This window comes from Sinohyriopsis cumingii, chromosome 15, assembly GCF_028554795.1.
Source record: "Sinohyriopsis cumingii isolate HCF-2022 chromosome 15, ASM2855479v2, whole genome shotgun sequence".
NCBI classification, from domain to species: Eukaryota; Metazoa; Mollusca; class Bivalvia; order Unionida; family Unionidae; genus Sinohyriopsis; species Sinohyriopsis cumingii.
The window spans coordinates 120,369,770-120,395,576 of NC_142975.1; the positions used below are offsets into that span (position 1 = coordinate 120,369,770).

A 25,807-nucleotide genomic window follows, 5' to 3' on the forward strand; every position below is an offset into this window, starting at 1 on the left:
TTATAATGAATTTCGATGTTTTATTAAGAGAAAAAACCAATATGATATTGAATTTGCATAAATCATATTTCACAGGTCATATCTTTCAATCAAAAAGATGCTTTATAATCGTCACTGCATGAAGTCAAACCAACCACATAAATGGGGCACATTTTTCCTCTTCATTTCATGACACAAAACAATAATGGTAAAGGAATATTTAAAACAAATGTCTGTAAATATCAACTTGAAGTGTATTTGTATAATTAAATCCACCACCTATGACTAGATTATGACAAAGATGCAACAACAATTAGAAAGGTGGAAAAGGGTTCTGTGGAACACTAGTTGCTTTTTCTTCTTGCCTATGCCTAGCACCTTACTGTTGGTCACCATAAAGTGACAAACTTAAATACTGGCTTGCAAAAATACTTCAACAATGATATGATTCCAACACCAGTGAAGACATCAGCATTGCAAGATCATGCCCAGAAACGGAGAAAAGATAAATCAATGCCTTGTTTCAAAAATCCATGTACAGTTTTTACAATATAAAATTGTCTGCTGAACAAATATAAGACCAGGCCTTAATACTTATGATGTTAAAGAAATATTGCCTTGCTATTTGTGCTCTTCATGCCAAACTAGATTTCCATTGGCAATCAGTTTCTAAAGCTACTCTTTGGTGCAGTTCTATAAGGGAAACTAGATTTTACTCAAATCCTAAAAGCATTTTGGACTCCCAAACAAAATATGGCTGAAATCTTCCAAACAGTTCTTTTCTAGTAATATATTTATTTCAGATTCTTCCAGCTATTTGAGACATGCTTAAAGAGAGTAACCTTGTCTTGGTGGAACTGTATCCCTCTCAATACTCATAGCATTATTTTTTGACTCTTAACAAATACAGCAACAAACTTTGTGGAATTGCCAATAGTTGTAACAAAATCTAATGACGTTACAAGAAATAATTTTGTCAAGGGAAGCAACTTAAATATTGGTAAATTACTATATCTAATATTTATCTCCCTTGGATATCAGTAGCCGTTTTAATAGGAAATCACAAAGCCTTAAAATGTTGTTTCAAATGTAAATACTTGAGTGCAGAAATTTATTTGTTGAGCAAACATATTATAAATCTTATTTAAAGCATCATGATTACAACAGTACAAAGGATCATGAATAATATCTCAAAGTACTGATACATTCATGTTAACCTGCAGTACTTTCAACCTCCCAAAACATCAGTATTACCTACCAACACTTTTGACATTTGTACAGCATTACTCTACAAAGATTTTTGTTATTTAATAATTCTCTTTTTTACGGTTACCGTAATGGCCATAAACCCCATTTACAAAAAAATGATTTGTGTAGCAACTGACACCTCTGGACAGTTTTGTAAGGGAAATTCCAATACATTTATTCAGATAGGAAGAGATGTGAATGATTGAAAATTAAATATGTTCCATAAAATTCTGAAAAAAACAATTTACAATAAGCTTAAACTGTGACCATTTTTTGACAAAGGTGGGTTTAATCCTATAAACCTTCATATGTTTATTGTTATGTTCACTAATAAATCAACTGTTGCATATTCAGAGTATTATAACATCCACGTCTTTTGTCACATCCACATTTAATAAACATCAATTATGATAGAAGTCTTTTTTTAAAAGCAGGACCTTGCTTAATTCACATTTACTGCATAGGAATAATAGTGTGTGAGTTCACAATATTCATTAACAGTAATAAATACTGGCAACATGTTGCTGATTAAAGCAAAAATTCTAAATATGTAAAGATACAGAGCTGCAAATATAGTGGCCTCAAATTTGGTTGACATAAACAGCAAATGCCTATATGATATTATTGAAATGCCAACCCATGATCATGCTCGTCAGGAATAAGCACAAATTTTGTCAGAATCTACAAGCAACATATTCATTAACAGTAATAAATGACATCTTCCTATGGGATATAAACATGCCTGTACACTGTGACAATTAGGGTCCTACAAGAATAATCCACATTCTGAACCAAAAAGATTGAAATCAAACCTTAATTTTTCTCACGAACCGTTAACATCTTTCCTTTTACCCAAACAACACCATTTTTCACATATTTACAGCAGAATCAATGGGTTACTTGTTACACATATCCAGTTTTTAAAAAAAAATTACATTAAGAATCTATATTCGGTGTACCAGTCTATCATAGCTGTGACAAGTTTTCTTTACGTGTCCACACAGGATAATATAATTAAAAATGTGGCAAAGAAACATAAAATTTATAATAAAACTACAAAATCTAGAATGGCTAGCATCTGGGAGATGTCATAATCTCGTTTGGCCATACAGCCAAGTGAACTAAAAATAAGGCGGTTCTCAAAAAGTATTAAATGTGTAATCAACCTAAAAGAAATCTTATGACGTGAAACCTGCAAACAAAACAAAACTCGTGGAATGGAATGGAGAGCAACTATAATGAAATTTTGGTTATGACTTGGTGCCAATATCTAAATTATAATAGTAAAAAATATTTTTTCTTTTAAACATCAACACCGGTATTTAAGAATTTTAAACAAAATACCACCACATTCAACTCAAGACATAAATTTAACTCAGACACATCTTGATACCAAAACATTAAACAACCTGCTTATTAGTACAATAACAAAAATTTAAAACTATTGTAATCAGTCATCAATCATTCCCTGTGGTATGGGATGTGGAATTTATCGTATCACAGAGTCCAACACATCTTTTAACATATCCTACAATTTACAAGCCAGTCTATTTTGAGACATATCCTACCCTTCCATGTTTAAAAATGTGATGTGTATAAGCATCTACACAAACACATTATGCCCAGGTTAGTTATTGAAACAAGCTGGTCTAATGGGACAAATAATAAAAGAATATACTTTTTATATCACTGTATTGTGGAAAATGATATTCCAGTGAATCAAATAAAGTGAATGCGACCGCTGTTTTCATAGAGTTGCACTTTCCTAAAGAGGGATTTCTTCTGAAAGTTTTTCTTCAGGTAAAGAAACAATTTATGAACATCTGATCAAAAATGTTGCAGGTAGAAATTCAATTTGTTGAAAACAATTGTAATAAAATGTCAGTCTTTTCAGACATTCTGAACGAGTCCAGCAAAGATGCCTTTCATTACTAGCTAACCTAGCTGGCACTATAACATGTTGGCAGTCTGTTGCAATTTACAGAACTGCATGCAGCATCTGTGGTGGCAAGTTAGGTGATGTCATTCCTCACCTTAGAATGTGGTATGGTAATTTTCCCTTCATCCTAGATTCACAGGGTGCGTGGTAAAAACTATATCCTTATGAAGATGTGAGCCTCTGTACCTTATCAACATCAATCACAAATAACTTATATTGTGAAAGACAAGTCAAGGCAGCTGCTCCTTAAAGAATGATTAACTAATATTTATTACTGGACATCAAGCCAACGGTACTACATGCTTCCTTGTGAATAATTTAATTAAATATTTTGGGTTGGTAAAACTACAATAGTGTCTTGCTACAGGAAAACATAGAATCTTCAATTCTATCTCTTCTTCACAGAACGTTTTTACTCTTCGCCAGACCCGCTGGTCCGCTTGCTTCGACGCTTGCGTGGTGATTGCTTTGGGGACTGCTTTGGGGTGCGGTCTGGAAAAAATTTTACAATATAAATTCAGTAAAGAGTTATATAAAGTATACATCTCTTTAAAATCTTCAAACTGGGATAGAAGCTTACAAGCTCTTGTAAGTGCATGAGTGATCTTACCAATTACCAGTTGAAGCGTGCATTGAGGGAGGTAGGGAACAATAGTTATGTGTATATACATGTATGTTACATACATCTGACACTGAGTGATGTTAATTTCTGACACATCTCTTAGAGTTATAAAGCATCTCTGTGTGTGTTTAGTTTTGTTGCTCTATCTGTTTCTACAAGTCAAGTTCCTATTAAAATATCTCCTGTGTGTGTCAGAAATGCCATTATCTGTGTCTGACTTCTAGCTACAACTTTCTCAGATCTTGACAAAGAAGGCTGTAATCTTTAAGTGCAATCTTTCAGTGTGTGAAAGAGAAGCAACTTGTTTTAAGAACTTACTTAATTCCTGTTGGAGTGTCTCTTGGGGGAGCCAACTGTAGTCTACATCTGTATTTTGTGTCCCCATCTCCACTTTGGGCTGTCTCGACTTGGGCAAGTGCTTGCGCTGGAAAAGTTATAATCTGAACTCAAGACTGGATCTGACAATTTATCAGTATATTATACCATTCAGTTCAACATAAATACTGACTCTTGCATATGTAAATTTCTTAAGCAAAGAATTTGAGCAACAGTAAGACAGAAGCAATATATTCAAATTTTGTCATTTTCTCAGTGGTAGATTTGTAAAAACAAAAATCCTGATCAATTGCTTTTATGTCACACCTATTATAGTTAAAATCCATTATTGGTACATATATACCAGGTCCACTGGTATGCTGTGAATTCACCAATTTTTGTGACAGTCAAGACTGCTATAAACCCCGAATTTAAAGACACTGAATATTTGCAGATTGGATTATCTAAGTATTTTTCATTTTCATTATTTAACAAGACAGGAAGTAATAAGCATGTCTCTCCCAGTGTTCAGAGTGGTAAGGATACACTTCGCTAAATGTAATGCTGTATTTACGGTTTGATAATGTAACGCCAATATTTTGAGGCAGATAGTAGGCATTCAAGACCCATTTTCTCAGACATTTATTTTTGGACTATTCACTTATTTTATTATCAGACTGGTCCATTACATTTACTGACTGATTTACAAATCTGTTTAGATAGGCCTAGTGACATGAGAAACTTCTGTTCATGTTGAATAGGACATTTTTATTTTTTTCCCTTTTCTTGTATATAAAAAATATATTTAAAAAGACTCACCCCAAAACCTGTCAGCAGCTGCTGAGCACCCACTATCAAGAGAACCACTACTGCCACGAGGAAGAGGTAGAGGAAGAACCTGAAAGAGTGAAAAAGTTGGAATAGAGAAAATATTACCATTAAATTTGACCTATGGTCAGTAACAGCTTGCATTTTGGTTGCAAGACATTTTAAAAGCTTCTGATCTGTAATCCAAAGTTTTGATACTGGCATCATCCAGCAATTTTAAAATATAAACAGATTTGCAAAGTTCAACTTGGAAACAGCTTGGTACCTATTTAAGAGCACAGCAACACCTTGATTCTCCTTCTTGTTCCCTCTTATGACATGGAATGGCATAAAAGGATTTTTTCTACACACCCGAGTATCAAGGGAACTGATTATGTACAAGGACAAATAAAAAAGAAAGCGACCACTTATATATTACAATTTTTCTGTATCTCACTTTAGAGATTTGCACATTTTTTCGCTATTACAGGAGGCTGATGTGACCAAATTTAATAAATTTGGATATGCACAAAAAAATGTATTCAATGAAAATATAAATGAAATACTGAACTATCCACACAATGTACTGCATCTGTAGGAAGAAAAAAACAGATTCTTTATGATAAATGAACCTGTTCAAACACCTTCCACTTTCTGTTGCAAGCCTCAAGAAGAGCTAAGACAAAACACGTCAGAGCTTTGCTGTAACTTGCAGCTTTAAGAAAAATTACTCATGACATTTGTAGCTTTTTAATGCAGTGACATGTCGATGGTAGTCACATGATACAACAAAACTCCGGAAGTTGGTTGCGGAATAAATAGAGAATTTGTGTTCCTTCGTTTTTGTATTTTTATTACCGTATTTACCGCATATGTTGGGACACGATAAAATAATTATTTTTTCCTGTCCCAGAACTTATGGTGAACATTTTTTCACATTGGTCATATGTCCCAAGACTTAAGAAACGAAATAAAATTGTATTGCATTTGTGTTTCCCCCCACCCCAATGTACGTTGCAATAAAATAGATAAATAAAACGTTAAACTGATAATAAAAAGAAAGAAACTAACCTTGTGTTGTTATCATTTATTCCTTTTTTCAACATAAGCATTTAAGAATAAAATATTTCCATGAAATCCGTAAGCGTAGGATTCCATACTGTAGCATGCATCAATTGTGTGTGGTTGTGCTCCAAAGTTTGAACATGTTGTCCGACTGAAAACTGAAGCCAACAAAATCGCAAACAAGAGGGAAATAGTCAACCGTTATCTTGAAGACGCCATTCACGCATGACACGGTGTTGGGTGCAAAATAATCAAGACTGAATTATATCCAGGTCTACTGTATGACAGTATGTCGCAAATAAAAATGATCATTTGAAAACACATTCACTTAAGTGTAATTGACAATCTTTTCACCAGCCTGGGTTACAAAATTATCCTTACTATTTACCCGCAGACGTCAATGATACTTTGTATTAATTGTAACCACAGATGCCAAACACATCGAACACAGAAGCCCTGGTGGTGAATAAACACGACTGGCAGCAATCAGTTAACTCCTTCTTTGAACCTACCGACAGGACATCAAAGACAAAAGGTGATTTTTATTACAAAGCAAGCCGATCTCAGAAGCCGACATTGGTTACTTTGTTATTTTTTGGCAAAGGATATCAATACAAAAGTTATTTTATTGCAAAGCAAGCCGACATCGGAAGCTGACTGGATTTTGTGAAGTGAGCCGATTTTTATATATATTTTTTTTTTGTTTAATATACAAAGACGGCCGAGATATGGAAGCAAACTTGGGTTCCTTTTCAATTATATTCACGGGAATTTGAAAAAAATTTGAAACAATGGAACAAATTTTGACGCAATATAGTGCTTTGTGCACAGATGTCATTAAATTCGCAAACGAGAGGGAAATAATCAACCGATATATTGAAGACAACTGCCATTCACGCATGGCACGGTGTTAGGTCAAAATAGCCAAAAATAATTTTTATCCAGGTCTACTGTATGACAGTATCTCGCAAAAAAAAATCATTATTTAAAAACACATTCACTTGAGTACAAGTGAAATTCTTTTCGCCGGCGCGGGTTACAAAAGTATCATTACTATTTATCCGCAGACATCAGTGCACCTTTGTAATAATTACTACAAAAAATGCCATGCACATAGAAGCCCTGGTGGTAAATAAACATAGCTGGCAGCCAACAGTAAACTTCTTCTTTGAACTTACCGACAGGACATCAAAGACAAAGGTTATTTTTATCACAAAGCCGATGTCGGAAGCCGACTTTGGGCTCGGAAGCCGAATTTTTTTTAAAAGGATATCAATACAAAGATTATTTTATTGCAAAGCAAGCTGACCTCAGAAGCCGACTTGGATTCTTTTACTTGTGCCGATTTTTTATATTTTAGCTTTGAATAAACAAAGACGGCCGAGATATGGAAGCTAATTTGGGTTTCTTTTCACCAGTATTCACGACATTTTTTAAAATAAAGTGAAATAATGGAACAGTTTTTAAAGTTTACAATATAATGCTTCGTTCGCGAACATCGATGACCCAGCATCATCCAGAAGATTTGGAGCAAAATAAAATCACGTGATGAATAGATCATTTCGCCGACAATATGATCATTAACATGGATAAAACTCTAGTGTACTTTGATCGCATTCCTGGATGGACTGACTATAAGATGGGCGTCAAAAGTGTGAGAATTAGCAAGACTTGTGCAGATTTGAAAACATCTGACTTTTGACCTTGCAGTTTCCACTTCAGGTGGTGTGTTGTCTCTAACATTTTTTCACGGTTTGAGAAAGCTAAAAATATAGTCATGTACCAAAAGAATAGATTGTATGTGTGCAGAAGAAGGGTTGTGTTGATGAGATGCCGCTGCAGTGGATTGAAGAGTTTTATGTCAAGTATACAGTTTTATATTTTTTAAAGATAAAATTTCAGTTGGAGTGCAATTTCCGACATGTAATTTTCGAATGAATTAAATGGTGTCCCACAACTCGAAAAAAACCGATGTGTCCCAGAACATACAGTGCACAAAAAAATTACTTTTAAAATTAATTTATGGTGTCCCAACATATACGGTAAATACGGTACAACAAGTAAATGACTTTCATTTAATATTTTTTCTACAATATTTGAAATGTATGGTTGAGAGATTCTGTGTGCTTGTGCGTCTAGCAATCAAAATTGCTAGAACCAGCTCAAATTTCATCATAGCATTAGTTTTATAGCCTTTCAGCAAATTAAAGACATAACAATTTTAATACTCACTACTTCTGAGAAAATAATTTTCATATTGACTTATGCAGGCATAACTCGATTTAACAACGTTTATGTTTGCTAGCCATCCGCTCAGTGGCTATGCTTTAACGCCATCATGTTGGCCTCTTGTGATGCTAGACTGATCTTCATACCTTCCATATAAAAAAAATATGGCTATCCTGCTGCCTGTGAAACAAACGTCTACTAGATGAAACTAATCCACTGAGCGTTTGGATCGTGTCAACAAATATATGCACAAAAAAATATATTCAGTGAAAATATAAAAGAAATACTGAACCATCCACACAATGTACTGCATCTGCAGGAAGAAAAAAAAAACAGATTCTTTATGATAAAGGAACCTGTTCAAACACCTTCCACTTTCTGTTGCAAGCCTCAAGAAAAGCTAAGACAAAACACGTCTGAGCTTTGCTGTAACTTGCAGCTTTAAGAAAAATTACTCAGGATAATTGTAGCTCCAACTTTTACCCATCTGCTCATGTGCGAGTCAAATAGCCAATGAAAAACGATGTTTCTAACACAACTAGGCAGTATGTTATTGAAAGATGACCGGGGATTTTGGTGTTTTTGAATCTATTCAGAAATGTCTTTCCTACTCGATTTTCAGGCGAAAATGACAAAACGCTCCAGAGGTTAATGTGTTAAAGAGTATCCATAACAAGATTTTTGTTTAGGACCAAGCAGATCATTGGTTCCCATCCTCATTCGGCTGCAAACCTTAAAGTTTTTCTGAGCCTCATGACACTATTTTAGCATTCTGGCAAGTTATGCAACAGTAAAAAAAATTAAAAAAGAATCCTGGTGACCATTTTGAACATCCTCATGACCCTGATTTGGGTCATGATGTGGAAGTTGGGAACTACTGAAGTAGTCAATGAGATGAATGTGTATGTAAAATTTAATGGCAATTCTACCAGAAGTTTTGAAGAAGTAGCAACAACAAACGTGTATGACCATCCATTCAGGAGAAACTGATATTTTCCAAGGAGCTTGATCAGAACCCATCTTTCTTTCAGTCACAATAACCTTGATAGTCAATCCCACAATCAATAGGTCTCTTCCATATTGCAAGCACTTTCAAAAACTGGCTAAGTTTTTAAGTTGTTATGCAAAAAATTCTTCTTGCAAGGACCTTGACCTCTGAAACAAAGTTGATGGGCTTCTCTCACATCATAGATATGAGAGTCAACCACAAACTTTGGTCAAGATACATGGTTGAAAAGTTTTGCATGGAAACCATTTCTCATTTCAGTCACTCTCAACATTTTCATTAAGAACCAATTAAACATCACACGTCTTGTAGGGAAAACCTCACGATGACAGGAGATTTCAAGCAGGACAACCAATAACAAATTTTCAATATGGCCATTGTGGCAGCCATACTGGACATCATATTTGCACAATTTTTATTATGGACCAACTAGACATCAAAACAGGTCTTTTAGCGAAAAAGCCAAGTTGATAGTTGTAGAAACAACAAGATTTTCAAGATGACTGCCACACTGGACGTCAGATTAGTACCATTCTTATCAAATAATAACCAGACAATGATGTCTTAAAAGCAGTAAAAGGTTTCGTAGCGATCAGCGATATAAAACCAAAGAGTTGAATGTAAAACAACAAGACGGAAACGGTAATAAAGCTTCCCGATCAACAGGGAATGTAAACGGTGTATCTAAATGATGACGGATTAAAAGGTACTAAATGTAAAGGACGGTACATACATTACATAAAACGTCTCAACCTGATGGCATAAAAGTTATATTTTAGAATAAATATTTACTTCTTTTAAGAATTCTAGAATACAACTTACGTTTATTGTATCAGAAAGTTGCTTCATGTCATGCACAATGTAGTACTGATCTTGAATAGGTTGCAGGTCGAAACAATCCGCCATAATGTGCTTAACAGTGAATGGTTCACTGCAAGTAACGCACTCTGGTGGGTCTTCACCATTTAGTATATGGGAGTGGGTATGTGAGTATGACCAATTTGAATTCTTGCAAAGACTACCTCTTCTCTATTGGGTCTTTTAGTGAACAGCAGCAATAAAAACATTTAGTGAATAACAGCAACAGAAACATTTCCAAAATGGCTGCTGTGGCAGCCATATTGATCAGATCACCATTTTCATGTAGACATCACAAGAATTCTTACATATACATGACCATCTATTTAGAAAAGTAGCTACTTTTTCAGGATGGCCACTGTGGTGGCCATATTATAATTATGATCATTGTGGCTTGCTTGTCTGTTACTAACAACATGCCAAACAGAGGCAGAGCAGGAAATAATATAGTGATGTCAAATATTTACGTCAAATAACAGCTGAGAATATACAACAAAAAAAAATTACTGAACCATCCACACATCAATGTATTGCATCTGCAGGAAGGAAAAAACATTCTTTATGACCAATGAAAATATTCCAACACCTTCCATTTTCTGTTGCAAGCATCAAGAAAAGCTGAGACAAAACAGGTCAGAGCTATGCTGGAACTTGCAGCTTTCAGACAACTTGTGATATGGATTTTTTAAAAATGCAGTCACACTACATGTACATGTATTTTCAAGCACCAAGGGCCAATTAATAAATTTACCATTTTAACACAAAGCCTAACTCAGCCTTGGTTTAAATGATTTAACTAGGTGCACATATCACCAGAATAAAAGGTTCAAACTAGTTAGGCTGGTTAACAATTGTCACCTTGTTCCACCACTCCATACATGCCAACCCCTGGCAAGGAAAAAGTGTAATCCAAGTGGACAAAAAGAGTAATCTGAGCAGAAAAAGAGTAATCAACATATCACATGATAAAAATTCAATAAGCATATCTACAAAATCCCTCTGGACTTTAAACATCAATTACTGCTTAAAGCTTTCGTATACAACACCAGCATGTTTCTTGGAAATAGGGCAGCTGCTATAAATATTACATAATACTATTAGGAAAGGGCATCCAAGTCTACGGACAAGCATACTCTTATGTCGTAGTTACACAGAAGCCATTCTTTTTAGAATACTGCCTGTGGGATTAATGGGATGTTAATACAAATGAGAAAACAAATTGATTTTTTTGGAAACGGATATTCCAAAAACGTGTAATCCGAATACATTTAGGTGTAAGGTGCAATTTAGTGGAAAAAGTGCAATGATTACGCCAAAAGCATTAATAGTTGGCATGTATGCCACACCACCTTAATTTGACATTCATCCTGAAATGCCTCACTGTGGTTGAAACCCATTCTTTACTGGACTACCAGCTATTAATTGTCAGATGTGCACACCCCATCATATCTAGACTGATACATCATAAAGAATAACGCACAAAAGGATTCAATTATTGTACGACTCGTAAAAAGAATTCATGAACAGCAGTTTTCCAGATTAATACATTTTGGATGCTTCTTGTTTTGTTTTTATTATAGAAACAAAGATGTTGACACAAGCGATGATAAATGGTTTAAATTTTTGCAAAGATGGCTGCAAATAGGTCACTGAAACCTTTTTCAAATGAAAACATCAACCATCACCAAACACAACCTAAATTATGAATCCCAAATAGCTGCCAACTTACGTTTCTCCATCCAGACCCTCATCTGATTCCACAACATTGACAGTCTCGTTAAAAACGGCATTCTGGAACACATTGCCATCCTATAAAGAGTAGTAATAATTAATTACATGAGAGAGTGGCTTCTCATTTTTAATAGCATGAAGACAAAGGCCTGCATGTCAAACCCCATGTACAAATGAATATTAGTAGTAAAAACTTTCAGAACACTAATTACAAGGCTATACTTCCTGCAGTAGGAAAAGGGACATTTTGTTATTCATAGACATGACTTGATAAAAACTGAACTATTCTAATCTACAAGTCTCCCTAAAGTTAAACTATATCCATCAACAATCCTGTGATTTCATGCCTTTATATTTGTAAAATTTAATATTTTTCATTAATGATCACTAACATTTCTATAATCTCTACTAAACAATATCCATTCTTTATCCATGTTGTCAATTAGACATTTTATTTTATGCGTACTACTGAAGATACTGTTTTGGGACAATAATAACAAAAGGATCAAAATGTTTCAAAAGGCATCACTATAAAACTGACTTTACATTTTGCTAGAAGTATGATGGTTCATCAAAATGTATTGACACTGCAATATTTTCTGTGACAATGTACAACATTGAAAGATGTACCATTGCTGCAAAGTCCAATCTATTTGATGAATAATTCATTAGGACTTGTACAATGTAGTGCCACAAAAAGTATCTAGAACAGATACTGGTAGCAGCACCTGAAGGTGATACATTATAGTATATGCAATGTAAAATTGAGAAAAGTTTCATGTATCTTAAAATTAGAAGTCTTTAACACTTTGGCACTCTTGTACAAGATTAATAGCCATCTGCAAGTCACAAGTAACAGACTAGTTCTAAACTTGCCACAAAAAACCACCAGTCCTAGTTAAAAACAACAGCAGAATCATTTTATTCTGACAAATGAACTGCATGTTGAAAATTAAGTTTCATTACATGCGTAGTTGAAAAAATTAATGTCAATACGAAGAAAAAAAACCCTTCTATCCCCATAATGCTGTACCAAGATAAAAAATAAAGTAAAATTTGGTCCAATTTTGCTCAGTAATTTTTAAGAAAGTTTTGCTATTTATTGTAAATGTTTGATTATGGATTGTACACATTCTTCATTAGTGGTTTCAAGAAGTAGTAAATTAAGCATTTAAAAATTTCAGTCTTGTCATAGCTTGGCATGATCTGAAAAATAACATTCCAACATCTTTATTCCAGAACGTTTTTTTTTTTAAAAATGTGGTCAATTTCTGTTTAGTGGTTTCAAATTTAATTTGCAAAAAATTGAGGCCATATTCGATCACATCAAAGAACTAAAAAGGCCTCTGATGCCTGAGTGCTCCTAGCAAAATGGATTGACTTTGCAAAGAAGAAAACAACTACTACAAACAGATGTGGCACATTGGACATAATAGTATGGCCAGGTGAGCTAAAAGTCCAGCAAAAAAAAAAAAAAAAAAAAGGGACCTATTTTGCCAATTGTGAATAGTGCCCATGAAGATGAATACACTCAAGTCTCATTACTGTATATACAAGTGTCAGAAAAATGCAGCAACTATGCATCATCCTTGTAGATAACCTAGTTATCTATGCTGAAAGTAGTACACTCTGAAATAAAGACTCACATAGATCAGCCGAGAGACAGGTGAGATTTACCTGCCTACTTAAGAAAAACCCCTGTATCCATGTTTGGGACACCCCCCAAAAGCACTTTGGCAACTCACCCTCCAGCTTTAAATCTAATGGAAGTAACCGATACATGTCATAGAAACAAAGTTGGATGCAAGCTTGATGATGCCTGTGCCAACCCACCAATTCTCTTGAAAAAGTGATATGTCTCCTCAATGTTTTGAAGGCTATTCCAAATGAAAGACGAATCTTGTCATCTAGTCAATGAAGTAACATGAAAATACATTGTTAGAATATTTAAAAAAACCAAAAAAACAAACCCATTCCCTTTAAGTGGAATAAACAAAGACACTATTGTATGTAAAATCATGAATGTAGGTAAAAAAAAGGAACATATTCTTCTTACCGAATCCTTGTAGTTGAGCAGGATTGTCAAGCCAAATGGACGATTGTTATAGGACTCACTAGGCGTGAACCCATAAGCAAACGTAGCTTCTCGCTTGGATTCAACAACCTGGTGGTACTGAACTGTTGTGTACTGAAGGTATAAGCAAGGCATTATTCCATTAGGACAATGTAAAAAATGTATATACAAAGCATTATTACATTATAACAGTGTAAAAAGTATATACAAGGCATTACTACATTACGACAATGGAAAACAAACATTATACACCTCTAGGTAACAAGCTCCACAAATATTCGTTGCATCACTCTAAAGCAGATGGCAGTTAGGATTTTTAGACCCATATTTTCATCTGCATCCTTTTGTACAAGTTCTATGGAATGCTCATTCTCTCATTCCATTAGCACAAAACATTTGGCTATGTGAGATAGGCACAGGCACATGAGTGCACTCCATGATATTGCAAAGAACATTATGAACATTTGCAATGTTCTTGTGGTTTTAGTCCTAAAAGGGGTAAGAAGACAAAAATCTGTGCCTTATATAAAGTAACTGTCACAATTATCCTGGTCATAAACTAAATGATTTCGTTGACAGGAACTTGAAAAGCCTTGTTCCGGTCCCAAACAGTTCATCCTTGTGTTATATTTCCCTAACTAAAACCTATGCATATGATGGTTTCTATTCAATTCACCTACTGAGCTGCTGTTCTCATTTAAAAGGTCTACCTGGAACTAATGCAGTGATTCTCAAACTGTGTGCCGCAAGAGTTTTGAAAAATATTTAAAATTGCTAGCATTTTGAAACTTTGAACATATCGAAAAATTAAATGGAAAATCAATGTCGCAAAAGTTAAAAAAGTAACATAAAAAAACGCAATCTCGGTCAGTCTGTCATTCATTGGTTCCTTTCGTAACGCGAGATCTCGGGAGAACTCGATCGCTCTAATTATTAGTCTAATAATAAATACATGCAGCCCATTATACAATGTCATTTGATGAAAAGTTGTCGCTGTGGCAAAGTAAGGTCTCGAAGGGAGTCCTCGACTGCTTTTCTACTGTCAACAAATCTCATTCAAACAAGAAAATCACCCCCGAAATTCTGGACACACTGAGAGACCTACAATCGGCACTGCAGAATTACTTCCCATCACATGTAAGCGATGAATATGGATGGGTGATCGATCATTCAGAAACAATGACACTACAAATCTTACAACCGAAGAAGAAGAAGAGCTCATTGATTTAAAAAACGATGAATATTTTCAGTCAACATTTCCCGAAAAGAGCCTGGATGAGTTTGGATCTCAATCAAGAAGTCATATCCTGCAATCAGTTCAAAAGCAATCAACGTAATTCTGCCATTTGTGTCTTCGTGGTTTTGTGAGTTTGGATTTCCAGCATGGACTGAAATCAAATCGAAAAAGAGAGACTTCTTAAAATCGACGATGAAATGCGTGTTTGTTTGTTGACTTTGGAGCCACACTTCAATCTGATTTGCTCTCGAAAGCAGGCACATCCTTCATGTTAAATTTAAAATGAAATATATATGTAAAAAATAAATAAGTTCTTCACCACAAAAATTGTTAAATCTTTTCAGGTGTGCCATGAAAATCTTTAGACCTTTTTGGTGCACCGCAAGACAAAAAAGTTTGAGAAACACTGAACTAATGTCATTGACAAGGCTTCAAAAAAGGAGTTCACATACAGCTAAAACGGTACTCGGGTAATTATGAGAAGCTAAAGAGCCTTTTGTTTAGTCTTCAAACATGTTGGAGAGGACATAAATTCAGTCTTCAGAGGAAGACAATTCTTGCATTCTTTCCATTTAATGTAGCAAGTCTCTAGAAAAGTCAAGACTTAAGCTGGTAACTTGCACAAAAATGATCACATGGTGCCAACTGTACAAATTAAATGGCAGCATCAAATTTTGTCCGAGAACAATTCATCAACGATTTTCTTAGGTTACAATGTAAAATGCACCTTATGCTTTCTGACCAACTGTATGAAAATGTTTTGTGAAGTTGTTCTACTTTTTTGGTGGCAGCAGCCATACTTGATGGTAGATGGGCATCATTTGTATAAACTAGAGTTCTTCTTTTGCTAAATTCTGTTTAGAAGCTTTTTAGAAGACCTCTCGTGGCAATAGCTCATGACAGAGCTTCATCATTTTTAGTAAATGATGCATTACCAGCTGTTAGTCTCCCTAAGTACTCCTCAAGATATTTTAATTTCCCTAGGGAATCTGAAAGATAAAGGTGGACAAAGTTGATAAAGAGCATTTTTGTTTAGTCTTCAAACATGTCGGAGAGGACATAAATTCAGTCTTCACAGAGGAAGACAATTCTTACATTCTTTCCATTCAATGTAGCAAGTCTCTAGAAAAGCCAAGACATTAATGGTCACGACTTAAGCTGGTAACTTGCACAAAAATAATCACATGGCGCCAACTGTACAAATTAAATGGCAGCAACAAATTTTGTTTAGAGAACAATTCATCAAGATTTTTTTAACGTAACAAAGTAAAATGCACTTTTTTGCTTTCTGACCTCTTGTATAAGAATCTGTTTTGTAGTCATCGTGAAGTTGTTTACAGGTCCTTCTGTTTTTCAGTTGCAGCAGCCATATCTGATGGCATCATTTATGTCATATATGCTATATGCCTCTATGACTTCTTTTCAATTGGGTCAAATTCTTTTTTGAGGCTTTTTAGAAGTTGCCTGAAGGTTTTTCAGCATCTAATAGCTGTGGCAATAACAAATGATGCCAGTGCTACATCAGTTTTAGTAAATGATGAATTAGAAAACCTGTGACCAGCTGCTAATCTCCCATGCTATTTGTCAAGATTGATTTATTTCCCAAGGAAATACTCAAAACAAAGTGCTGATAAGGTGCATGTAAAAATCTTTTATACAAAAATAAAACAGTGTTAACACCACAATATCAAGAGAATCATGCTTTGTATGAAGAAATAATGTCACTTTGGTTTGAATAACACCCCTCTCAATCATCTTCTCATTTAAAATTTCTAGCTCGAACTAATGTCATCAACAATCTTTTAAAACTAGTTCATCTACAGTTATAACTAGGCTCAGGTAATTATGAGAAGCCAAAGATGATTTTGTTTACTGTACAAACATGTTGGAGAGGACATAAATGCAGTCTTCAAAGGGGAAGACCAGGCTTACATACTTTCCATTTAATGTGGCAAGTGTCTAGAAAAGTCAAGACATTAATGGTCACAACTTAAGCTGGTAACTTGCACAATCTCGTGTATTCGCCCATGAGCTAAACTGTCAGTGAAATCACTGCATCAAAAACTATTGATAAAACAGTTTTCAGATGTAGGCAACTGTCAAAATTGTGCTGACTTTTATCATGTGTGGAAGAATATACATGCTTTAAAGCTCCTACACAGCTCTTCTCATCTCATAACCAAAGGTGTCCAATGGGAAAGCAAATAGAAGGCAGCAGAACTTACATTTTGAATATAATAGCTGAAGTCCTGAGGGTAGCGGAATGAAGCCTCCAAGGTTTCCACAGTGAAATCCTTCTCTCCATTGTTCTTAAAGGACACCAGGAATCTCACAGGAAGTCCAGCTGGCAAATCTACAAGAAGATAGAAGTTGCATGTATTCTGCCTGAAGGTTTTTAAAGTGACCAGTATAGACAAATCTAAATTTTGTCCACACAATAATAATGTAAGAGCCTCCACTTGCAACCTGGTCAATTTCTAGAAGGGGAGTGGGTATTGTCAATAAGTTCCCTTTTCACTCATCGAAACAAATGTATGTCGCAGCAGATGTTTTGCAAAGGCATGAACTTCAATGTAATGGTTTTGGTTGTTAATCGTTTCTGATCCCATAATCGATCTGTTCTAGATACCTGTTTACTCGCACTAGGAAATTGCAGTTTCTTCTATTTTGAAGACGATCCAATAGTGGCTCACAAATTCAATGAAGACACGAAGTTGTTAATTATATGTTTTCAAACACATTTATGCCAAGCAAAACAAAGTGCATAGCAACCAGGTAGAGTCATGCATCGGATCAAAATGGAGTAGACTGAAACTGCATGCAACAAAAATCCCTCAACTTACAGGCTGTCTGTTTGGAAGTACCCCCCCCCCCCCCGGTTGAAGATGATAATTACATAGGAACAGATAATAAACCTAATCTGCATATTGGAAATACACTCAGCATGTCAACACAAAAAAATGACTACATCCACCCATCAACAGACCTTGAAAGATATCATATTGCAGACTTTGTATTGAGAATCGCATGGATACGTGACAGAGGTGTAACATTTCATATTATGACTGCCAGTGCTATTGGAGCATTTGTATTTTGAAATTAAAGCAAAACTAAAAGTATAATGGGCTGGTATGTTCAGACATAAAATCACAAAGCAACAGGCACTAAAAATGATGCCAGAATTTCAGAACTTACTGATGCGAAACACAAAAGCCATGTCTCCCATAAGTATCATAAATGATTGTTTAATAGCAGTAATGGGTAATGGTTGACTTTCAAGACTGATGACACACGGATCTTAAGGACTTGGATCTTTGGGCAAGGTATATGGTATAAAACTAAACTTGTCCAGAAGCCAGTCTTATTTTGATATGTACGCCCAATAACTCCTCTAGACCCTAGAAGATTTCTCCATCATAGCAAGTGCAAACTATCCCTGTTTGATCAATAAACATTAGAATTAATGTTCTGCAAAACCCATTTTCTTGGAATAACAAAAGATCTTTTGAGTATTCTACTGCCAAAATCATTAGGCCTATGAACTAGGCTTTCTGGTGGCACTACAAGTTGAATTCAGGGGAAGTAAATGACTTTCATTTGCCATTACCTGAGGAAACTGGTGGTTTTGTGAAAAGTATGACTGCATCCACATGCTCCGAGGGTTTAATCTGGGGTTCCTCTTCAGCATCTTCTTCTGCCTACAAAAAAAAAAAATCGGCATCAAACCAAAAGGTCAGACTGCATAAAAATTTGAGTCATTTTATCAGTGAATAGTAGACCTCAACATAGGTGGGTGCTTCCCTATTCATTACTCATTTTTTCTCTCTATCATGATGGTAAAGTAGCAACTAATAACTTCTAATTTTATTGATTTGGATATGTGCAAATACAATATGTTGGATTATTTCATAATTTATATTGGATTTTTTCCCCAACAATAAACAAGTGGAATTAGAATATGAAAAATTAAGTGGTTATGTTCTTTTGTTATTAGTGGGATTAAAGTCTTGACTTGTCACTTTCTTGGCAGAGTGTGTGAGTTGGATTTTCAATGTAGCTTTAAGAAAATTCCAGTCATACTGCTACAATGTCTGCAGTATGGCAGTTTATAGTGATGTCTAGCGCTGGGTCATCATGCTGCAGACATGCAACATCATGTCCCACCCAGTCGCATTATCCTGACACCAGGTCAACCAGTCCCAACATTAACATTCTAATGCCAAGTACCAAGCAAGGCTGCTGCTAGGACCATTTTCATCAGTCTTTGGTAAGACTCGGCCAGAGTCTGAATCTGCAACCTCCCATGCAGATGCTCTAACCATTTAGGCCACCAGAGCGGTCTAAAACATTTTAAGAACTAGGACCTTAAGATATGAGCATTACTGCAAAGGGCCCAATTTTTAAAATGGTTCAAAAGGCGCTTATTAATAGAATTACAATGTATGACCTGGCTGAGGTTCAAACCCGCAACCTCCCGCATCGAAGATGGCTGCTCTAACCACTTGGGCCACCGAAGTGGTCTTTCTTGGCAGTGCAGTCCGTTTCAGATAATTCTGATAATTAAGAACAACGTTTATCATTGTTTAATTCAGCGCAAAGTCTGGTAATGTGAAGGTGGAGTTGCACAATTTAAGGCAGCACTTGGTATAAATTAAGGGGCTATGTCCTGCTGCCAGGCAATGGAGGGGTGGGGGTGGGGTGTGAGAGAGAAAGAGAAATGCCTTTATGAACAATATATTTGCTCTCCAACATCGATTCAATGAATAAATAAGTGATCTTCTCTTGTACATCATTCATATAAACCTTTTCAATTTATAATGCACCTTTTTAAACAAGTTTTATGAAGCTAAGACCAAGTACATAAAGCTAATAATGTTCTACTGATTTCAGTGAAATGTTCCATTCTCTAAATCCCTGTCACTTTGGTGTACAGTTTTCAAAGAAGGATCTTATAATTTCTGTGTGCTATTCTCACAAGAATCATGCTTATATACAGCACTGCACTTGGTACCAAAGAAATTGTGTAAAGCTACAAATGAAATAGTATACATATGATAATCACTTGAAAAAACACAAGGTACTGTTTATCTCTGAACACAACTTGGATGATTTTATCATCATGAACATGGCAGTGCATATTCCAGCAACATACAAAATAATTCCAGGTCTTGACACATTAAATGACAAGAGTTTCATAAATTGTGCAAGGATTTTTAAACTGATTTATTCAAAGCGTTTCAAATAATGCTTATCAGAATGTCAAAATGTGTGCACATAATTTGTCTTTTGATAAATTATTATACATCAGTAATTGTTTTTTGTGTGGGGCAAGATTGAACCTATGCCAATGCCATTAAAATCACGTTAACCTTGTTTTTGATAGACTGCACACATGAATGATACATGGATGGTTTGCAGAAACAATCAAATAAAACAATTTCACCAACAAAAACCTGTGTATCAATGCCTCTGGTGTTGTCAATTTTATGTGTCCAAAAATGAAAAATATGTCTACTTTTACATTTAATTCAGCATCCTGGATAATCCTTCATACATAAAATACCTCCAAGAATTTTACAATGTGCCAATTTAACCAATTTTACTAAAGTTTCATCTGATTCAGTTTTAAAATCAAAACAAAACAACCACAGACTTGTGCTCAAAGTCGTAGAAGATCTTAAAAAGTTAATTGGCAAAGTTCTTATTTATCCTAAATAGTCACGTAACTATCACAAGGAATGCAATTGTAATTCAGTTGTATTTTCAAGGCCATGGGTTTCTTTACTGTTGCCATAATGCCACCTCCAGATGAGGTGTATGTGCAATTTTTGCTAATACAAATCCCACAAAAAATTGCAATCTTTATCTACTAATATTAATACCATGTTTTCAATTGCATACACATTTTTAAATTGTACCTTCTCTGTGACAGCTTCTGAAGGAGCTGGGGTTTCGACCTCCTCTTCATCATCAGCAACATCCTCTGTCTCTACAGTGGCCTCATCATCTTCCTCGCCCTCCACAGGATCATCTCCTAATACCAACATGCCATGGCTCCTCTCTTTATGCAAAAATCAGAATGCAAAGCTACACTAAGTAAATATCCTACATAATGACATTCTACCATTTCTAGTATAAAGTCCACTAAAGTATGCTATGTCTTGCATACAGCTTTAATGATGCTGAACAAATCCATGGGCCTTTTCAAAGAATTTGACTTTGTATCAAACAAATCAAATCCAAATACAAAAATGCATGATTCTGGTTAATTTTTTTTAAAGTATAGGTAGGTTGGTACAAGCCTTTTTTATTGTTTTTTCTCACTGAAACATTCAAATACATGTACCGTCAGAACATTCTAATAATTAGATAATAGACAAGAAACTTAAACATACACGTACACATAAGATACACAAGTTGTAATTTTGCACACATATACCTTCGTAAATTACTGGGCAACTAGAAATATATACGGGGGAACTAATTTTCATATGTTCGTGTTTTCAAGACATGCTAACCTACATTCCAGTTGGCTGGAATGCGACGGAAGCCAGGAATGCCAAAACTGGTTCAAAGGATAAGTATCATGAGCAAACAAAAAGAAAGCTATCTGAACATTTTCTTCATTATTAATATATATTTGTTCAACTTAACCCATTTTATCCTGTTTACCAATTTCAACTGCAGTGCCTGATTCCTAAGAAGCAATTCTAAATACATTGTGGTAAAACGGAGCATAATACAGCAGCAGCTGCTGAATATGTGACTACCTTCACCATGTTTACTAAAATTGTTGTAACAATGTTATTTCTTTTATAAAGTATATAAAACTATATATCTCTGAAAAGGTAATAAAATTTGCAACACATTGATATGTTTTGTTATCATTTACCAATGTACATGCTCATAACTGTATTTTGAAATATGACTTGAAAGAAAGAAAAAAAAAACAAATTAAAAAACTTACCAAGATGTTCAGTGAATCTTTTGTCCATGAAAATTAATGAAATGCTCTAATGTTAAGCGAATAAAAAAAAGATAATTCAATAACTAGTATTTTGGTCCAAATTTGAAGTTTCTAGCACTGTTAGTTCAAAAGTTATAATACTTTTACTAAAATTGGACAACATGACACAAGGAACAATTTGTTTACTTCACATTCTGGAACATGTACTTCAGCGTGCAGTTTCTCACGAAAACTTGTCATAAATCCCAGAAATCTTTCAACGTAACGATTTGTTTCATCAACAAGTTTTTTTCCATATTAAATCATCCCAAAGTAACTCAAAATAATGTTTTGCATCGGCTTCTCCTGGGTGTTGCTCCTTTGATCAATTTAAATCTTTGGTGCAACCGAAGTGATAAATCATCCCGGACCCATTTTTCTTGAAAGCTTTCAAAGTCAGCTTCATTCTCTGAATCGCTGTCGAAAAGAGCATGAAGCCATGCATCATCTCTTTCATCAACTTTATTAAATTCTAACCTATCATTTATGTCAATATTATCGGAATCATCCAAATCTTCAATTTCAATGTCGCAACCCTCGCTATCAACATCCATGTTTACATCAGAGTTGTCGTCCATCATTTTATTGATCGATTTTCAAGTCAACAATTTCTTTTCCAACTGCGTTTTTTAAAAATTTTACTGTGCATGCGTGCTTTAACCATTTCCTGTGTAGGTGAAGAAGTACACATATATGTGATGTATAACACGTGTTTATAGAGACGCTACACACATACGTAGTAGAGTACGAACGTAGTCGTATTCAGGATAAAATGGGATACTACGACTGCAGGCGCATTAAGGATAGAATAAGGTATTACGACCAGTCGTACTCAGGATAAAATGGGTTAATCTATTTTCTGCATTCCATGCTCCCAATGAATTCCAGCCAACTGAAATGTAGGTCAATGGAACCTGAAAGCTTGCACATTTGCTTGTGAGAAATTAAATGTAAATGAAAACAAAGCATGCAAGTAATGTTTGTCTAAATCAATGACAAATTTGTAGAAAAGCCTCCATATGGGCTGCCAAGTGTGCAACATATTCGTGAAAATTTACTTCTCATTCCAATGTCAACTTCTGAACACCCTACAGAGCTCCATTATTTAGGCAGTTAAAACAGCGACCCTAAAATAAATATCAGGGTTGACATCGAGTCCTACAATGTAAGACCTTGGCCGTGATATCTATGTTTTGGGCATAGAGGTCTTACTGCCTAAATGATGGCGATGTATAGCATGTTTTGATGTCGACTGACATTGTAATGAAAATCAAATTCTCAAAATATCTCACATTTGGCATCCAACATCAGTGCTTGTCTACAAATTAAAATTATAATGTATTGGTCAGACTTTACTTATTTTGATGTCCTTTTCCTAATAAATTCAAATTTTCACACAAGCACATGGACCTATTTTCAAGTTTCATCAGCCTACAATTCCGTTAGCTGGAAAGCAATGGAAGCCGAGAATGCAGAAATCGGCTTAAGTATAATTCTTTAATAAAATGAATAAAACTATATATCTATAGTGCCTATTGGAACAGGAAGCATTGTTTCGTTTAAGAAAAATATACCAACACACATACTTGAACATACTTTGGCACAAGTCAACACCAACAAATTGAAATTTCAACAGAACATGAAAATGCATCCATTTGCTATTCCATCAGAATAAAGACAGCACAGTAACAATATTAATTACACATAAATTTGAGGAGTGTCAATATGGGATGTAAAGTGTGCAAGATGTTCCTGAAACTTTGACTACTCATTCTGATGTCAACCGAAATTGAACACTCTATATACAAGGCTGTTATTTGGGCAGTAAGATGTAGCACTAAAATATAAATAACGTGACATGTCTTACATTGTAGGATAGGTTGACATCTTACAATGCAGGCTGTTGACCAAACACAATGCCATTCCACAGCAATTCAGAAAATTGCAAACTATATTGCTTCATGTCAATAGGTAAGGAGCTTCTGATTTCAACTTGTCTAAATAGCTTTCACAATCAAAACAGATCACTAAGGTTCAGAACACAGGTGCTTGACACAAGCTTGATGTTGAGAAAAAAATTAATAAAAATCGTTAAGGGAAAAAAAAATCATACAGAGTGACAAAAATACCTCAGATTACCCTTATGACCTGTTCTTACACAGGACCCTCTCTATCATACTATATGAGAGAAGGTATGTAACTTCCAAATACCTGGTTCCACCCATGACCACAGGGGCTCATTACAAGGAAAATTTGGAGTATCCGTCCTTGAATCAAGGGATGGGGGTTCTAACCTGTAACAATATAACACAAGGCAGGACACCAGTCGGCACCCCTCACTAGTTCCAACACTGCTAGTTTACCCTACTTACTTCTGCTAATTTCCAATTTAAGCCAGTTGTAATCAAGAATAGTTCAATTTTCAAAACAGCTCGACACATTTCGTTCAGTTTGTGACATGGAGAAAATGCAACAATTGTTCACAGATTTGGACGCTGGGACAACAGCCATTTAGAAGTGCCATTCTGCATTCGTTGTCTTGGATTTCACCATTGACCAAAAGTTAAGATCCGAACAAACTTGAGTACAAATAAAATAATGAACACAATTTAACATTTAATTAGCAGTATCTATGCTACTAATCTAATTTTACCATAGCACAATAAAATTGTCCATTTCTTTCTTGCTATCGCCTGCTTGTATTTTAGCGCTGAACTGCACACTCAAGTTTGTTTGGATCTTACCTTTCGGTCAATGGTCAAATCCAAGACTATCTGAATGCAAAACGGCACTTCTAGACAGCTGTTGTCCCAACGTCCAAATCGGCGAACAATTATTGCATTTACGAGAGGGTCCTATGGCAGAACGGGTCATGGGGGTAATCTGAGGTATTTCTTGTCATTCTGTATCATTGTTTTCCTTCAGATAATTGTTCCCCCCCCCCCCCAACATCAAGTTCACGTTGAGTACCTGTGTTTAGAAGATGAAGAAGTAATCTGTGACTAGCAGCCATAACAGCTGTTGCAGGTTACAAATGACAAAATTTCAAATAATTATCCGTATTGATATTATGTGGTCTTTCAATGCTTATTCTCTCAGTAAAAGTAAACTAGAATCTGTCAAAAATTACTTTTAAAAAACACGTGAAGATAGCGAAAGTGCAATTAACAACAGCATCAAGTTGCCACGTCGAATGTAAACAACCCTACCAACTCCAACCGGCGTCAGAAATTATCTTACCATTTTGTACCAGAAGAATTGTTGCCGGCAAAACCAACAACAATAAAAGTATAAATCTTCCAAGAATCGATGTCATCATTAAAACTTTACCAAATGTCTTAAGATACCAAACGATGACTACGATTGCAGTTCGTTTACAAGTACAGATCAGTTTTGTACTTCCAGCCGAACGGGAAGAGAACACGCATTCAATTCGAGGCTATATGAAGGTCACAAAATACAAAACCAACTTTGATTGGTCAAAACTATCCATTAAAATAATATCAACCAATAATGTTTCCTGTAACAAATCAAGCTGTCAAAATTCACAGGGGAAGTGACTGCTGTAAGGTGGTTTCCCGGGTCAACATTTTTTTTTTTAAGGGTATAACGTGTGCCATGTAAGTAGTAAGAGAATACAAGTACATGTTATGCACAGGGATAGATATAGTTCCATTCATATTGTTTTAAG

The 25,807-nt window shown here is 35.1% G+C and overlaps 1 protein-coding gene across 1 annotated transcript; it reads right to left on the bottom strand.

The window, feature by feature from the left end:
• LOC149782601 (translocon-associated protein subunit alpha-like) lies at positions 1 to 25,549 on the bottom strand. Its single transcript, XM_089934079.1, has 9 exons — positions 25,357 to 25,549; positions 21,029 to 21,171; positions 18,718 to 18,808; positions 17,336 to 17,463; positions 13,856 to 13,987; positions 11,798 to 11,877; positions 4,923 to 5,001; positions 4,107 to 4,212; positions 1 to 3,658 (listed from the first exon to the last, which is right to left on the bottom strand). Exons 1-9 carry the CDS (start codon positions 25,433 to 25,435, stop codon positions 3,579 to 3,581), a joined length of 918 nt encoding a protein of 305 aa, XP_089790205.1. The 5' UTR covers positions 25,436 to 25,549; the 3' UTR covers positions 1 to 3,578.
• Between the last annotated feature and the right edge of the window lie 258 nt (positions 25,550 to 25,807).

Coding starts and splice junctions, on each gene's coding strand:
- LOC149782601 (XM_089934079.1), bottom strand. CDS start 25,435: ATGATGACATCGATTCTTGGAAGATTTATACTTTTATTGTTGTTGGTT. Junction 18,809..21,028: donor CAGAAGCTGTCACAGAGAAG/GTACAATTTAAA, acceptor TTTTTTTTGTAG/GCAGAAGAAGATGCTGAAGA. Junction 5,002..11,797: donor GAGGGTCTGGATGGAGAAAC/GTAAGTTGGCAG, acceptor TCACTCTTTCAG/GTTCTTCCTCTACCTCTTCC.